The sequence below is a fragment of the Phragmites australis genome, chromosome 7 (assembly GCF_958298935.1).
Source record: "Phragmites australis chromosome 7, lpPhrAust1.1, whole genome shotgun sequence".
NCBI lineage: Eukaryota > Viridiplantae > Streptophyta > Magnoliopsida > Poales > Poaceae > Phragmites > Phragmites australis.
The window spans coordinates 21,498,130-21,515,915 of record NC_084927.1 but is presented as its reverse complement, the minus strand read 5'-3'; the positions used below and the strand labels follow the sequence as shown (position 1 = coordinate 21,515,915).

The 17,786-nt window shown below is 44.9% G+C and overlaps 1 protein-coding gene across 1 annotated transcript; it reads right to left on the bottom strand.

The window, feature by feature from the left end:
* Positions 1-6,527: 6,527 nt before the first annotated feature.
* LOC133924175 (beta-fructofuranosidase, insoluble isoenzyme 2-like) lies at positions 6,528-10,445 on the bottom strand. The gene is made up of 7 exons (XM_062369597.1): positions 10,188-10,445; positions 9,466-9,474; positions 8,235-9,094; positions 7,900-8,058; positions 7,224-7,471; positions 6,970-7,060; positions 6,528-6,860 (listed from the first exon to the last, which is right to left on the bottom strand). The coding sequence occupies exons 1-7, from the start codon at positions 10,372-10,374 to the stop codon at positions 6,675-6,677; spliced, it is 1,740 nt and encodes a 579-aa protein (XP_062225581.1). The 5' UTR covers positions 10,375-10,445; the 3' UTR covers positions 6,528-6,674.
* Between the last annotated feature and the right edge of the window lie 7,341 nt (positions 10,446-17,786).

Here is a 17,786-nt window from a genome sequence, read left to right as displayed (position 1 = left end):
TGTAATAGCTGTTGATATCAATATTGTTAAATTTTAGTAATTATTTGATATATTTTGGCTCAACACACCATTCATATTTTCTTGGACCTTTCCTTACTACCGCACTCTACCATCTCAAAGCCCAATTAGCTCTCGATAGGGTGAAAACAGATCGGATTTGGATGGATATATAATGCTCTTACCATATCCACATCTTATTTTGTCAAATTCTGAGTCAGGAGGGATATTGCAGATATAGATTTGAATACGGATCGTTTCAGAGTTGGAGTCGGACCAAAAATGGACTAAAATAGTCAGATATTACTCACGCACATGGCTGTGAAAGCAACAAGTAGCGTGATAGCAATCATGCCTGTTAGTATTAAGTCTGTGCATGTTTTGTCTCTATTCTAAAACCATCCATTATCTTTATTGGGATAAACTTTGTGAGTATCTAGATTTACATGCATAGCTAAAATCTCACTCTTAGTATTGTCACCAATCACCACTGCTTTTTCAGGAAGCGATGAAAGCCTAAAGGAGTCCAAACAAATCTAGTCTATATGCATGCTCGATTCCTATCTAAACATTTCTTTCTCGAACGCGTCTCTCCGCAACAAACATCAAGACTGTATGCATTCATATATACAATAATTACCAATCATCACCCTTCACACTAAGAAAAGAATAGGTAGTGCAAAGGGTGTGAGTTGCACAAGCACAGTTTCATACGTTGTCACCAACGTATTCACTTCCCGTACCGTCACCTTACAGGACAGCCTATGTAATCGCCACATGGGTAGACGACCATAACTACCATCGTATGGTGGATATTCACACGTTGTTACTAACATATTCACTTTTTGTACCATCGCCGTACGGAACATACTAGGCCCCTACCTCGCACTTGTTGAGCCCCCGATATTCACCGCTATCGGGATGCGTTCCTTAACTTTTTCGTCGATACAACATGATTCATGAAAAGGAATATCGCAATGTGACACTAAACGACATAAGCGTTGCACGTAACAACGTATTACACTTAGGGGTATAATATAGCAAGGTCATACATATTAGAAAGAAGAGCACAAAAAGAACTTTAGTAGGTTGCTTAGTGATGCTGACACATTTAGTAACCCACGTCTTGAGCATGTTTAGACTACTTCATCAAACCAAGCTCTGATACCATATTATGAGGAACTGTTTAAATAATATTCTAATTAATCATTAAATCGATCATTTATATAATTATGACTACAATGATTAATCAGAATATCACACCGGTAGACCCAGCACGTGTTCTATGCCTAAGATCAGAACACATATCTTTCCAATATATGAAATCATAACAAAGCTTAAGAAATAGTAAGTAATTAATATTATATTATAAGTTTTTAAAAATTCAACCATTACAATAATTTACACAAAAGGTTAGATCAACTACGCAACGGAAATAAAACTATAGACGACAAAAGAAGAGTTGGGCCACATGCCCTTAGACTCCACCCTAAAAACTTCGTCACTCAAGAGCAGTTGCTTACTCAGGCCCGCCACCAACATCGGCGGGCATAAAATAGCAAAAAACGAGCTCCTCCTCACCAGAAATACCTAAAAGAGCAGCGTGAGTACAAAAGTACTCGTAATACTTAATCCATATATGCTACATATAGATAAGCCGACTCTAAGGATTATGCATTAAACCATTAGCAAGGAGAAGACCTGAAGGTTAAGTAAATTCATATATGTAAGCCACATAGAAACATATGTGTAAGCATTTATACTTAACCAAATAAACCTTTCTAAACATATAAACCACATGAACAAAAATATAAATGGAACCATATCATGTAATCAACGACCATTGACAACCATTCCCAACAAAACCATACCAACCATCCCACATTCGTGACTCTACGACCGATGCAAATGGACAGGAGCATGCTCATGACTGAGAGCATGGTAATTCAAATTATTTTTAAATCCTGTAGGGGGTACAACTTTACCCATATGACACGAGGACCATACGGCTTGAGTGACCACACAGACCCTCCAATGAGGTACCCGTGTCAACCTTTCTCATACCCGGAACCACCCAATTGCGATGCTCCTATGACACTGGTGTTACCACGAGCGTGTCCCGGACACCTCTGGATCCTTGCCACCTTGCTTCTCCTTTTCTTTTTCTCTTACGCGTCATAGGGCCGCAAAGCAAGTGTCAGTATGACGTATGATATTCGGCTTACCTTACCATTAGATCAGCATATGGTTAGTATGAAAAGTGTTGGAGCCAACTGCACTGACAGACAATACTTAAATGATGCAAGCGGTCTATGGTGCCCTGGCTCATCTCCCGAGCTACCTCGAGGAACTCCTTTGGGGCAGAAGATACCCCTAGCACCGCTCAAATCTCACCTCAATCTCACCACTCATCTAACCATCAATATAATAATCAATATTTGTGAACAACAAGTAAGCCCTAAGCTCACAAACAACGGATAAACTATTGCTCGACTTCTACCGAGGACCTATGTATTGCTAAGCATTTCGAACGACTCTTAAGTTAGACATCGATAATGTTATCAAGGCTACAAGAATATAGATAATCAATAACTCAAGGTAGAGGTAATGCATCAACATAGGTTCTACCCATAGACGCCTGGCAACGACTCACTATACATGCAAACTTACATAAAGCATAACATATCAATTTAGACTCCACAATTCAATCAAATGTTGCAATATGCTTAGATGCTTGCCTTGTTGCTATGGGATTTTCCTGATACTTCCCGCACAACACTCGCAAAACTCCGGGAGGTTGGCGTCGCCTTCACTCACTTGGATCGGTGGCTCAACATGCTCTAAAAGAATCACGGATGTAATGCATAACTAAATAACAACAACAAAGTATGCATAAGATGTGTGCTCAAGTAATAGTAGAGCGCCGAGGTTCGAAAATATTTGCAAAAGATCACTGAAAGATTAGGGTTTCATAATTCAAAACCCCGGATAAGCTAACATAAGTCCATCTACCTTTCAGAAGCTGGCAGTTGGACCGGCATTGAACTGGCGGTCAGATCGTTGGCGTGCAAAAGGTTTTGGCCTCTGGCGGTCAGACCGATGTTGTGCTTGCGGTCAGACTGCTGCCTATGGTCAGACTGGCCCTAGTGGCAGTCTGACCCCTGTATAGGGTTTTCAACTCGGATTCTCTGGCCCTAACTAGCGATTAGACCGGCCCTATCGGCGATCAGACCGTCAGACTTTGCCAGCAGCGCCTTTGCGGGGTCGCCCACGAGGACTCCGGCAAAACCTTCAACGACGAATGGTAACAAACTGCTCTATGGGACTAGTAGAGTGCTTCTAAAATGATTTGGACAACATTCATCGAGCTAAACTCAAAACACCCTATGGATTATATCTAGGCTAGGTTGAACTTGGGTCTAAACGACACGAGGGTCGAATCGAGCTTAAAAACAATGGGTGAAACGGTAGAAGATGCCTCACCTTAGTGTACAACAGCTTCCTAGTGGATCAATCCACTATTAAGAAGCTCCGGTTTAGAGATCAGGCTCCGGGGTGGTATGCGGGCTTGAGGTTGGATGAACATATCTCCGGCGAGGGAGAAGAGGGGAGGAGCTCGAGAAGTCCTTCGGAAGCTAGGGGAGATTTGCACCGTTGATCTCTGGTCGTCGTGGACATCGAGGTGGAGCTCTCCTTCTCTCTCTAAGATGGAATGGGGAAGAGAGTGAGTGAGAGTGTGTGTGTGTGAGAGAGCGAGCAAGAGAGAGTGATCAATTCACTCAAGTCGAGTCTCCGCACTCTGGCGGTCAGACCGCCAATGCTCCCGATCAGACCATGGTAAGTCCACGCGGCTAGCCTACGTGGCTGCACACCTGGTGGTCGAACCGCGAGTAAGCCCGATCAGATCGTGAGGATGGTTTTTGCTGAATTTTCTAAGTGTCCCATTATCTTCACTCTTCACCTTTTTAAAGTATTTGAGGCTTCTCCAAAGTACTCTAAACCATCTATAAAGTATTTGAAACACATTTCGACAAACAAATAGGTATAATTACATATGATAATGATCATGCATGTTTAATTACAGCAGTGTTACTTCATCTTAGAAAAAGGTTATTACTCAGAATATTTTCCTATTTTCATGTGCATTCCTTTTCAATTTTTGTTTTTGTTCTTATTGCCTAGGTTTTGCAATAGCGCTTCCAAAGGTGCAACTGTATTTGGTCAGTTGAATTGCATGCTGCATGCACATCTTTAGGGCATATAGAGTGCTATGCACGTCTACTGTATATAGTAGTTATCCATATCACTATACAAAGTATACTAGATAAATCATGCAATGAGTTGTTAGTAGGGGCTTCTCCAATAGTAGCGCATCAGCTAGCTATATGTCGGATTCTCGCGGACGTGGAAGAAAAAGAAGGCCAAAAAGATAAGTGCTAGTGACTCATCAGTAGCGTCAATATGCATGAACGCCGCCTCTATAATCTCCTCCTCGCCCTTCTCCAGTGACCACAGCGCCCATTGCAATGCGAGCATGGACTGTTGGAGAGATGATCTGTAGTGTTACCTTTTAGGTGTGGCTAGCAACTATCTTCAATGTTGGAGGTGCCCTAAGTAATCTTTATAACATCTAATTATATTTAGCTGACAAATGAATAGTTACGGTCACAAATAATAGATAATATCATTCAATGTTAAGAATATTGTCTGTAGCAGCCTTTTCTGTCGTGCTTGTTAAATATAACAGACGATCTCTTTGTCTATCCTGTTTCTTTTTCCTCCCCGATGAAAATTTTAGTAGGCATTTCTTGTAGACAGTTGGCGTCACTTTATTGTATACGCAACCTTTAGAAGTAACGAAACATTTTTTTGTTCATGGGAGGTGGAACAAAGCCATAAAGTTGGGAAGAGATATACCAGCAGTACTAATATATGATGTAGTGGATGACATGCAAGTCCACAATACTAAAGGAACTCATCAACTGGATAATGGAACACAATTCGTAATCTTATGTCTTTTCTTTTATTTTCTTGATCCAGTGTTACTAACCGGGACCAACGGATGTTGCCAAGCGTATAGCGCACTGTACAAGTGCGTTTTTCTTGTAATTTAGGTCTATTTGATTCAACTTCTGTTGTCTTTTACTGCATAGAAGAAAAAATTAACCCAAACAGTTTATTTCTATAAATGGCTTCGGAGAAGAAAAGTTATAATTATTACTAAGAAGTCATAAGCTTATTTGGAGGAGATTTCGTAGTTTTTGATGGATGATGTTCTGATAGGTATTACATATATTATATATTTTATTCACATCAAAAATCAATTTAAAAATAGCTTTTCAACAACAACTTTTAAAAATAGCTTTTAAAAATATTAACTTTAACCCAACCAAACATAGCCTTAACGTCGCTGCAATGTACATAATCTTGCCTTGATTTTAACAATATTATCAGTTGCTTATCCCCTTCTCCATGGTTTCTTAATTCCAACGCAAAATTTACTAGTAATCACAACTTACTATGTACAATAGCATTTTTTTTAAATATCAATATAACTTGTAGACGCATACACACATTCATACTACCACATGCACACACTCATACAATACGAAGTTTGGAGATTAACGAAGTCACCACATGCGCCTCGATATCAAAAGATACATCGCCTACTACTGAAATAAATTTCTTCTTGTGAGACATAAAAGGAGCAAACATGGGATTTAGAGTCTGTTTGGTTGGCTGAGATTTTTTAAAAGCTGCTTATAGAAAAAAACTACTTTTGAATTGACTTTTGATGCGGATGAAATATATAATATATGTAACACTCCTTAGAACATCATCCATCAAAAACTATAAAAGCTCTTCCAAACTAGTTTCTGGCTTCTAATAATAATAACATATTTTATTTCTTAGAAGCTATTTGAAAAATAGATTGTTTGGTTCAACTTTCTACTTCTGAGTAGAAAAACCAGCATAAACTAAACCAAATATAGCCTTCATCCCTAATGAATAAGAGACAACCAACTATACTAACCATGCGGGCTAACTATAGGCTTTGGCCTAACGCGAGTTGTAATTTTGACCCATTTGCGACAATTCTTCTACAAAATTGACATGTTTAGCATTTTTCCTGTTCGAAAAAAAAAATATTTGAAAAGAGCTACCGGCCTTGGCTCGGAGAGATAGGACAATTAACAATATTTATTCTCGAGATAAGAAAGTTTGACAAAGGAGGATTACTCGATCTCGACGAGGAAAGTGATAACCTCACAATGGTCACTAGCATGAAACAATTGGCACTTCTTCTTTTTTTCTTTGGTTGAGAAGGCACATACATGAGATAGCAGCCCTCACTAATCAACAACAGGTACTGAGAGGTCAATGTATATTAGTATCAGTTTATCACCAATGCGGACCCAGAACATGTATGAATATTCATTATTCGTAGTGGCATAAGAATTGGCACCTTCGTACGACCATGCTCATACAAAGTGGTGCAACCGTAACCATTGTAGCATAAAGGAGCACGATTGAGCACTGACAATCAACTCTACAATAGAAACATGGAACATCTGAAATAAACAAAGGCGCCAAGTGTGAACCAGACACAATGGAAGCAGCTGATCTCTAAGATTTTTATTTTCAGGCGCCATTCACTAGCGATTTATCTAAGATTTTCAGGCCCCATTCATCAGTGGCTTCTTCATCTCCCACGCCGTCAGACGCGACACCTTGACGTCCGCCTTCCCGTTGTTGAACACGTAGAGGCGAGCGTTCTTGCCGATGGCGAGCGACGGGTAGACCCTCGAGAGGATGCAGGTTCTGCCCCCGGCTCCAAAGCTCTCAACAACCGACCGGTCAATCTGCAAAGAAATTAATTAACGTGCAAACAACTAAGAAAAAAAAAGAATCGCCAAGCTTGTTACATGCACGAAAACTTGTTGAGTTGTACTAGCATGCATATATACATACCAAGCTTCTCAGCGATATCTTGCCGTTCGATATGTCTGTATCAACAAAACCTGCAAAAGTCGGCTGGTACAAGCTTGGGTTGAGAGATGACCTGTCCGAGAAACAAAAAGAAACCCAAGTCAGTGCAGTCCCGGGCCGTACATGAAAAATTCGTGGCTGACCACATGCTATTTGACATGTAATCGTCCATGAAACTCTTAAACAAAGTGCTAGTGGGTGAGAATGTGAGATAAAAGCCGGATATGGGCACTAACTTGGTGGGGTCGGTGCACATGAGCACGACGGGCTTCTTACTGCCTGCGTTCCTGAACACCCTGAAGAACACCGCGGTCCTCTCCTCCCGGTTGGCGGAGGCCAGCACCCACAGGCCGAACGGCCCCACGCCGCCCTCCACTCCCGCGCCCTTGGCGCCGCACAGCCGCTGCGCGTCGTTGGCGAGCGCCGGGTCCAGCGGCTCGGCCCCCGCCAGGCTCGACACCTCGAAGCTCACCTCGACGTCAGCCTGCATGCATGCCCAAGCGCACGCGGAGGTTAGTTGATAACTGGTTGGTTCCCAGCCCATCAGCCATCACCACGCACCCGGGAGAAAAAGAAGCTTGGAACGTAGGCGATAGTGCCTGCGGGTGACGGCGGGCAAGGGCAAAAGGTGCGGTGAAAATCGGTGGGGGCGACGTAGAAGGCACAAACGACGGAGGGCTAGTGGGCGCTGCTGCACGCTGGGCACGATCAACTTGTTGTGTGCAGAGCACTGGCGGATAAGATAGTGAGCCAGTAGCCCACGATAACGTGCTGCGGTTTAAATTTGCAGCTCAGGAGAGCGATTTTAATTTGAAGGCTGGTATTTTATGGAAGTAGTGCTATTCCTTTTCGGTCATTAGAAAATGCGCAGGTGAAAGTGAAAAGGAATTGAAAGTGTTAAGAACGACAAACCTGTGCCGTTTGTAGCCCAGTCACCTCAACGTGTTGTCCTGGCCTGATTGCCCTGTTCTTGAGAGTGACCGACTTGGCTCGGAGGGCCTCGAGCTCCTCGATCGGCCACTGCAGCAGCTGCTTCCCGCTGGGGTCGAGCCAGACCGTCCTTGGAATCGCCTAGCATCGTTCACGTGACACACGCACAAAGTTGATCAAGAACATGGATACGAACACGTCGTCGAAATTTTGTGATTTGACTTAGGAACCACGAGCAATGAAGAAGACAACATGCGTGATGGATGGACAGCTAGGCATGCATGCATGCATGCACGTACGTAGATCGGTAGATGTACCTGAATCCCAGCCCATCCCTTGGCGACATCGTCGGAGGAGGTGTCGGACTCGTTGGCCCAGCCCCAGAGGATCCGGCGCCGCTTCGCCGGGTCGTAGAACGTCTTGGACGCGTAGAAGTTGCCGTAGTCATACCGCAGGTGGCGCTCGTCGCCGGCGGGGTCGTCCGGCACGTACCGCTCGGCCTTCCGGTCGTATGTGCCGACGGTGTAGTAGTCGTACCGGCGCAGGTCGAGGCTGTTCTTGAGCACGTACTTCACCCGCGGGCCAGACACGGACGTGTCGAGCCCGGTCCGCCGGCCGTCCGCCGTCACCGGGTAGAAGTCCGGGCACTCCCACATGCCTGTGGGCGCCGAGTGCAGCGGCCGCCGCACCCGCGTCCACCGCTTGAAGTCGCGGCTCCGGTACACGTACGCCGCACCCTGGGCGCCCCTGGCCAAGCTGCCGACGAGCAGCCGCCAGTGGCCGTCGGCGCGCCACGCGGTGGTCGGGTCCCGGAACTGCGTCGCGTTGATGCCGCCCTCGGGCACGATGATCGGGTTGTGCGCCGGCTTGGTCCACTCCCGGAGCAGAGGGTCGGACTTGTTCCTCGGGTAGGCCACGTTCTGGACCTGGTAGTTGACGTCCGGGCGGTTGACGCCCGTGTACATTATCGCTGGAGTGCCGTCGGGCAGCGTCGTCGCCGAGCCCGACCAGCAACCGTACTTGTCGGACGCGATGCTGGGCTCGATCGCGGGGTCCAGCGCCACCCAGTTGATGAGGTCCCGGGACACCGAATGCGCCCACACGATGTTGCCCCACACGGCGCCCTTGGGGTTGTACTGGTAGAAGAGATGGTACCACCCCTTGTAGTACAACGGAGCTGCAGTTTCATCAAATCCAAAAAAAATCAAAGACTCATTTAAAACATGCGTAATTCATTTCCAGTTAAGATCAGAACACCGATGGATATGGTACTTATGGAGCTATGACACGTTATGATTGGTGTTGTTTTTGGGATCAAGAAAACTTTTTTTTTTGTTGATCTATTGGACATCGTAACAGCCAACCCATGGTCGACAAGCATGCCTACGTACATGTGGAGTCCGAGTGTTTCCCATTTGAATGCTAAATGTGTTGTAATCCTGCCACAAAAGGCGTCACTATTCTCTGCCAATGAATGTGCAAGTTGCATGGTTTACATAAGAATCTAGCAGACGCGTGACAGGTTAAAAGTGCGGGAAAAAGACGTACCGTTGGGATCTGGCGTTGCGAAGTTTCGCCGCCGATGCAATCAGAGCGCAGAGCATCCCACCGAAAAGATTAGAAAATGGAGTTAGAGCCAAACCTTGGCGAGAATCATTGTTTAAGTTCGCAAAAAGAAAAACAGAGTGACCTACTTAAAAGCGACTTGTTAATTCACTAACAGCTAAATGGTACAGCTCCTTTCCACTGCAAGTTTTGAGTTTCAAGAGAAAGAGCTCTGAAACTTCTTCAGTTAACTCTTGGCTGCTGCCAGAGCATGGTAAATAACACTGGCAGACTTTACTGCTAACATGAACAAAATTTTACCTTTTAATTCTAAAACAAGCATGGGCACAGCGTTGAGTTGATTGGTTAACCTGTTAAGTGTACAGCTCGTGATTTCTGTTGTAACAAGCATGTCTGAGCTGCCTAGCTATCATATCAATATTCCCAGTTTCTCACGTATAGCTAATTCTACAAGTGATAAGTCAAACTCCTGAATAATCTTAGCCTCTTGTTTCAGGTGATGTTCAACACATCACTCTCGAAACTGTCTGGTTAGTCTGCATGACCACCTATCTGATTGTGTCTCAGCAACAGAAGAACACAACGCTACTGGCTATTGTCTCCTTTAGGCTTTAGCCAGTAGAGCGTCATACAGCTAGCCGACAAAATTCAAAACTTGCACGTTCTACCTCGACCAAGACAGCAAGTCGGTAGGTTTACATTACCATTGATCCAGTTCTTGGGGGGCTGGAAGTGATACCCACTCCTCAGGAGGGGGTCGATAATGGAAGGTGGCACGGCCGTCGTCGCCGCCTCCGCCTCCGTCTCGATGTCCTGGTAGACCACATGCGACGCTCCGGCTAGCTGCAGCAGCAGCAGCCATGCACAAGTAACCCTCCCAAGGGCTCTCATTGCTCTCACTTGGGCACGGAGCAACAGAGGTAGCAAGAACTAGTAGAGAAGGATGCCAATAGCAGAGGAGAGGGGGGCGGTATTTATAGCGCGCAGCCGAAGGCCGCAGCGCTGTGCGTGCAAGACATGTGGCCATGTGCTATTTTTTTTAAGCACTCGAAGTTCAAGCTTGGGCCATGCTTTCTCTTTCCCCCGTGGAGATCAGAATCAGCTCTCATTGGAGGGGATCATATCTGACAAGGAAATACCAGAAATCTAAGATTTTTCAGTGTGTGAGGAGTTATCTACCAGACAGCTTTCTGACGTTGTGAAATCTGGTTTTGTGCTTGATATCCGCGGTGAAAGAGCTGACGTGTTTTCTCTTGTGCTGGTACGGTAATTTAGCAGTTGATTTTGACACTTGCCTGAGTCTGGCAGACGCAAACGTGGGGAACGTGGCCGCTGATTTACCCCTCTTGAATTCTATGGGCGCATTGGGGGTAAAAACCTGTCATCCAAGAGCCACTTTTGTTTGGACCACATACTGGTTACCAGGAGTGTTGTCTTTTCATTTCAAACAATACAATTACTGTTAAAGTATAAATTTACATGTTAATACGGTTTTAGCTTAATCGTATGCATTTGGTACCTTTTTATTGGTAGTTTCAAAACTTAAGTTATACTACAAACACGTGTAATTTTTATCCCACACGTACAAGAACAATCGTCTAGATTTAATATAAACTATACTATACATAAATAAAATAGTGGGTCCCTAAGGCTTTATGTGGTACTTCGTTCCTCACCCTAGCATAGAAGTACGACCCATATCCTGGCTCTTATGAGATAACTCCTAGGGTCAGGGCACTACTAGGCAGCACTACTAGGCAAAGTACCACATCCATACATTATGCATAATACAACCATCAAACAGGACACATCTCGGAGTGCGTGTTGTTCATCTTAAGATTAGTGATATCAGCGTAAATTCTTGCTAAGTTTTGTAAAGATTTATCTAATTAACTAGATTTCATTGTGGCGCACAACAACCACAAAATAGCCTGATTTGTTTTCATTTTACTTCTAGTTAGTCCTTACTCCTTAGGCATAAAACCTGCCAATTTTATGTGGTGAAGACGATGGAGCCCACACTTAATGAGCTACTTAGGCCTCTCCCAGTGCACGGCAAATTTCTTAGGAATAATTAGTTGTTTAGCTAGGCGAAAAAAACAGATATGACAAGCAATTTAAAGATGTAAGAATAAGCTTATTTGTTACGGAAAAAAACTAGCGTTTCAAGCAATCTTAGACGGAATACATTGCCCTGTAAGACAATTAATTGCCTTATGAGACCTCAATAAACTAGGAATATACATATATGAATTAAAAGCTTATATCTTAACAACAGTTTATTATTCTCTCTTATATTAGTTTTTACTTAAGAAATAAGGCAGTAAGAGTGGCCTTAAAAAACAAAATAATCTTATGGTACATGGTCCTACGCATGTGAGGCGCATGCCTATTCATTGTGTGTCACTTGACATTTTATTATCTCCCTCGTTTTTATCACACATGAATTTTATTTACTCATCTATAAATTTTATCGTTAGTAATGTTATGTGTCACATTGTGTGTCTTAAAATGCATGAAACCTTATCTCATGGGATTATTTTGCCACTTAATTATAAATCATTTCAACACAATATAATTTTGTAGATATTATATCATGTTCCCTCGATGACACATTGAAAGCCACAGAAAATATTATCCTAGCCACGTGTTTCATTTGACTGATCTGGTATCTCTTTGGCATATGATTCGATTTAACTGTTACAGCAATTATCTAGATGGACAAGGTTTTCTGAAAATGGAAATAAACCAACGTTTAAGACAGAAGAGGTGCCCTTCATATCTTCCAATTATGGATAGAAGCAGTGCCTGCTACTGCTAGCAAGCTGATCTTTTTTTAGGACTGCAAGCTGAATTATATGCCAATAATAATACGAATAATACGTCAAGCATTGTTACTGTGGGGATGACTTCATTGTATATTAGTACTACTCTTGTTCTTTCTTGTGGCATTCTCCAATCGGAAATTCAGAAGTCTGGGTGTCTCTGTTGACATGTTCAATTGCTATCCCAAACAGATCTGATGAGCATACTGCAGCAATCAATCATATTTTGTATTGAAGGGAAAATAATCTTGCCTTCTGCTGGAAACAAACAGCATGAAGTGTTTTTTAAAAGACAGAATTGATCTAAGTTTATAAGGATAACCGGGTCAAAAATCTTATAATCCAAGACGATAATACGGCCTCAAAACATAATAACGCCCACTCCAAAACCATAATCAAACAACAGATAACGCTAACCCAATTCAAATCGCACGCTAAACGACCAAATGATTATCTCACACACAACTCGGCTTGCGAAGTCCAGCTCCCACGCCGTCACAACTCACTATTACAGAACACCACATATATAACGCCCTATCAGTATCGGTTCGACAGTAATCTACACTGAAGACGTATCAGTGCCGGTTCTTAAACTCCCGCACGCGAATAACAACCGAAGAGATAAGAAACGGCACGATAGTCACTATAAGTGTTGGTTCTTAGTTAGAACCGACACTGATAGTAAACACGAACTGGAACTGATATGATATATCAGTGCCGGTTCTAGCCACGAATCGCTACTGATAATTATTACTGTCACAGCTTATTTTAAAAAATTCATAATTTTTTCACATGAAGTCGGATGAGTAAAAACTTTATATGAAAATTATAGAGCTCAATAAGATCTACAACTTTGTAGTTGAAATTTTTTAATTTGAGGTCATTTAAATACCCAAATAATTATAATAAAGTTACAGCAGTGATCGATGATAGCTCACATTAAAAAATTCATAACTTTTTCACACGAAGTCAGATGTGGAAAAACTTTATATAAAAATTGTAGCTCTCGATGAGATCTATAACTTTATAGTTGATCACTTTTTTATTTGAGATCATTTAGATATCCAAATATCTACTCAAACATTCGGTCAGAAGATGTTAAAAGTATTTATTTTGCTATTATACTCACGAACGGACGATAGCTGAGATGGTTAGAGGGGTCATGCGTACGCACAGGCTGTGAGGTCTTGAGTTTAAGTCTTTGTTGCCGCATACGAGCAAATATCATGTGACTTTGCGAATATTGGGCGTGGTCGAGTGGGCAGCCTTTGGTCGAAAAAAAAATTGAAACTTTTTTCGGCCTGAAAAATGTTGAATCGAGATCGACTATCAGTATCGATTAGTAGCTCCAACCGGCACTGATAGTGATTTTCAGTGCCGGTTCCATACCCATTACTGATAGTTAGTGATTATCAGTGCCAAGTAATCAGTATCGGTTCAAAACTCGTCACTGATGTCGATTGTGAACCGACACTGATGAAGTGCTTTGGTGTAGTGACTCGGCCGACGGAGTCCTGCTCCCATGACGCCACAACACAACTCAGACGGCAGAGCCCAGCTCCCACGTCGCACCTGTTAGACCCACAAGACGGTAGCGCATCGCTTCGGAGGAGCATGTATTGGAACAAAACGCTGTCGAGAAGCACCAAACCAGAATGAAAAGCCGTCATGAAACGATGACATAGGGGTAGACCTAAAGAAGAAGCTGACGGTTCGAACCGAACCCAACCAAGCCGCTGACCACCATAGCGCGAGAACAGTACCTCCAGAGCGACGCCTCCTAGGAGGACGTGAAGATGAGACGCCGTCGTCACCCGTCCGGTTGCATGAACTAGGTTTTCATCCATAAGGTCCAGAGGAGGGGAGTGGGGAGACACACTGGCAACGCCTACAAGGAGGAGAATGGTACCAAAGGGCGTCGCCGTCATCAAAACCGGCCAAAAGACAGGCAAAACTTTCACCAGCGGCACCTCGCCCCTCGCGCATGGCCAGCCCGCGCAAGGGCTAAGACCCAAGCAGCAGCACCGCCGCCACTCACAACCGCGTCGCCCCACAACCATCCAAGTGTCATGAAGCTCCCCATGGGCCCAACCTGCAGAAGAAGAGGAGGTCACGCAAGGGGAGGAGCAACGTAAATGCCAAGAGCCAGCAGCTGCACAGGGAGCCACTAGGACAGCTGCCCACAGAGTCCACAAGCCAGAGAGGAAAGAGATTTATCTCAACAACGCCTCCAAGGAGGTGATGGGTGCCCAGAGGTGTCACCGTTGTCCGCGTCGGAGGGAATCCGAGCAGGAATTTCGCTCGAAACCCCCACACCCCACCAGATAAGATAGCGACCACCACCACCACACAGAAACACCGCCCCAAGCCACCCCATTCCGTTGAGCTCCCCATGGGTCGAATCTGGGGAAGGGAGCAGACCCAACAAAAGGAGGAGACCAACAACACTGGGAGGCCAGGGGCGAGCACCGCAATACGGGGAGGACCGACCACCGCAGCCCCGCAAGGCACCAGAGAGGAGCTGCAGTCGGGCTAAAGAATAGCCCCAAGGCCACCCAAGATCGGCCGGCCCACCAACCACCAGAGGCAGCCCCCGGCGACCACCAGACAGTGGCATAAGGCTGCCCCTGGACAGATCCAGACAGCCATTGTAGATCAACGACAACCTTCGTTGGATGGGCAGGGAACACTGGCGAGTGGGTGGCTGAACCCACGATGAAGTCAACGCTGGCCACCACGGTCGAGCCATCAAAGCTGAAGAGCACAAGCGCAATAGAGCCGTCAACGGAGACCACGCGGCGACAGAGCGTGGTAAGCCCACATGACGCGGCGACAGAGCGTGGTAAGCCCACATGACAGGGAATAGGACCGTGAGCTGGCAGAACAGCCGCGAGCAGTTGCCGCAGCCGCTCCAGACCCACGAAGCCACCACGTGCTGCCACCTCCGCCAGTGGAGCTGCCAAGGGCAAGTGACTAAGGAAACCCCAGGTGCCACACGAGGCAAGCATGCCGCCACCGTAGTAGAATCGGCCCAAAACAAGGTGGAAGCACAACGCGGTCACCCACACACCGACCACCACGGATCCGCGGCGAGCAGGCTGCAAGGATACAGAACCGACTAGCAGGAGACCCGATCCGGTCAGTCTGATGCGGAGACCGGCGAGATCAACACGGCACGTCAAGACCCAACCAGCGGGGAAGGAGAAAGGAAGAGTTGAGAGGAGAAAGAAAGGGAAAAAAGAGAGGAGGGGGCGCCGTCATCGGGGTAGGACACCGGTGGCGGCGGTGGCCCAGCGGGGTGCGGCGGTGGGGGGTGCTAGGTGGCATCGGGAGGGAGTCGCCCAGAGTCCTATCTTCCTTAGCCTTTTTCCAAACCAGATCCATGGTGCGCTTACAGCATGAAGCGTTGATAGGCAGATAAGGATCCTGGCAGGCCAAGCGATGCATCGACAGAAAAATGGTGGTGACTCGATAATCTCGTTTCAGTGGCATTGTCCTCAGTGTGCTTTGAGATAGTTAACTATTAGTGACGTACTTACTTATGTAGACTGTCTCTTGTTTCAGTGACGAACAGATTGATTAGCATGTCTAAATCCCCATTTTCATGTTGCGATGGCCATTCAGAAGCACCATTCGTCTTTTCCTTTTATCTGCAACAATAGCAATATCTTTACTGAAGTAGGCAAAGGTTCATGAACTACATTTCTTTTTTTAGACGGTGTAACTAACTAGATTTCGTACGGCAGAATCGTGCGCACACCTTTTAACCATCAAGAAATTTGAAGGATGGCTAGCCCAATAATGGTGCTGGTGGATGAACAAGTGAACATTCTACACCCTCCCTTTTTCTTTTCGTTTGGTTAGCTTCGGAATCGGCTGCGTTACTTGGCCATTTGTATGCCAAGTCAGTAAACCACTTGAACCTAGCCGAAATGATTAGGCGGCTAAAGCAGGCTGCTAAAAGCGCTATCAGTGTATCCTCGAAAAGGAAAAGGCAGTGTCAACGAAGGACGGGAATCTTTCGAAGAATCGAAGCACACCGTGAACTGGACCAGTTTTTCGTCGTCCTTTCCTCGTGCGTGCTCTCAGCTTCGGTTCTAGTCGTCCTTTTCGAGCTCTACCTCCCACTACGCACGTTCTCGATCAATCGTTGCATTCTCTCAGCTTTTTTCCTCTGGCAACACTTGGCATGCACGGTAGGCGATCACCGGCCAAGGGAAGCCTACGGAAATGCCTCGCGCACTGAAGAATCATGTAGCCGTTAGGTCACGATTTCGTCAGTGTCGAATCTCCAGTTGGCTCGATTCGATAGTAGAACCTGTTTATGAACAGAGGTAGGTAGTGTCATCAAGCTGCTGGAGTTTTGGGCTCGCAGAAGACTCGGCGGCCCACGTAGCACCACCAAGCTCACGAGCGGTGGGGTTTCCGTTGTGACGGCAGAGGTCTGGAATGGATAATTAGGCCCATTTCTCTTCGACGTACTTTGGGCATGTGCTATGGACTCATATGTTTGGGCTGGGCCCGATCCGTGTTTTCCTTCTCTCTCTTTTCCATTTTTTTATCATTTGAGAATGCTGACGCTGTCAGTGAAACTGCAACCGCGAGTTTACAACCACGCGAAGCGAACAGCTTTTTCCCGTGGTAAGGCGCGCACTGGGACTCTGTAACTGTAGGGATCCCAATCCAATGCGGTATTAGCACAAAATTACAACATCATGGAAGACATCGGTCCGCGCGACCTGGTTTTGCTGCAGCCAATCGAGGACGGCCCGTGAAGTGAACTGCTGCAGATCGATCAGAGCACCGCGCCACTCACTCGATTTCGCGCTTCGCGCCCATAAGAGAGATCGGTGCGCGGCTGCGCGCAACGCAGCTCATGCATGCAGCACGGCGAGGGAGTCCAGGTGCCGCGACCGAGCGCACCTCGCCCTAGGATCAAATCTAGTTCCGTATTGATCCGTTTTCTATATTTTTAAACCATTTTTGGATTTTTGGATTTACATGAAAACAGGACGAAAACTATTTTACTTTTTTCTCACATATTATCGGTATCCTAATTCCTATTTTTTCAATTAAGATTAAATTTCACACATCACAATGTAACCCATAGGTCAAGTCTAGCCGGATAGCTCAAAGTTCAATTAGATCCTAAAGTTCACCTAGACCGAGTGGCACAGTCTCAGTCGGCTGTTGACCTATCGATGTCGTTAAAGCTCATACGTCTGTGCTGTCTCTAACTTTAATTTTTGTGTGACTATATTATATATCGAGTACTTGAATTACAACATATTATTGTTTTTTAGTTAATATTTATATCATTACGTGATCTATTTATATATAATATGAATTATTTTTATTGATGCAAATTAATTATGTATCGTGTTGATACTTAAAATTATGGTTCTATAGGTTGATATTTTCAGTTTGAATTATCGGTTCATAACATATACTAAGTATATTTTTATTTGAATTGGTTCA

What these genes read in the sequence shown, in the direction of transcription:
- LOC133924175 (XM_062369597.1), bottom strand. Translation starts at nt 10,374, where the DNA reads ATGAGAGCCCTTGGGAGGGTTACTTGTGCATGGCTGCTGCTGCTGCAG. An exon ending in CTGGGCTACAAACGGCACAG is followed by an intron (nt 7,472 to 7,899) that starts GTTTGTCGTTCT and finishes GCATGCATGCAG; the next exon opens with GCTGACGTCGAGGTGAGCTT. An exon ending in ATGTGCACCGACCCCACCAA is followed by an intron (nt 7,061 to 7,223) that starts GTTAGTGCCCAT and finishes TTTCTCGGACAG; the next exon opens with GTCATCTCTCAACCCAAGCT.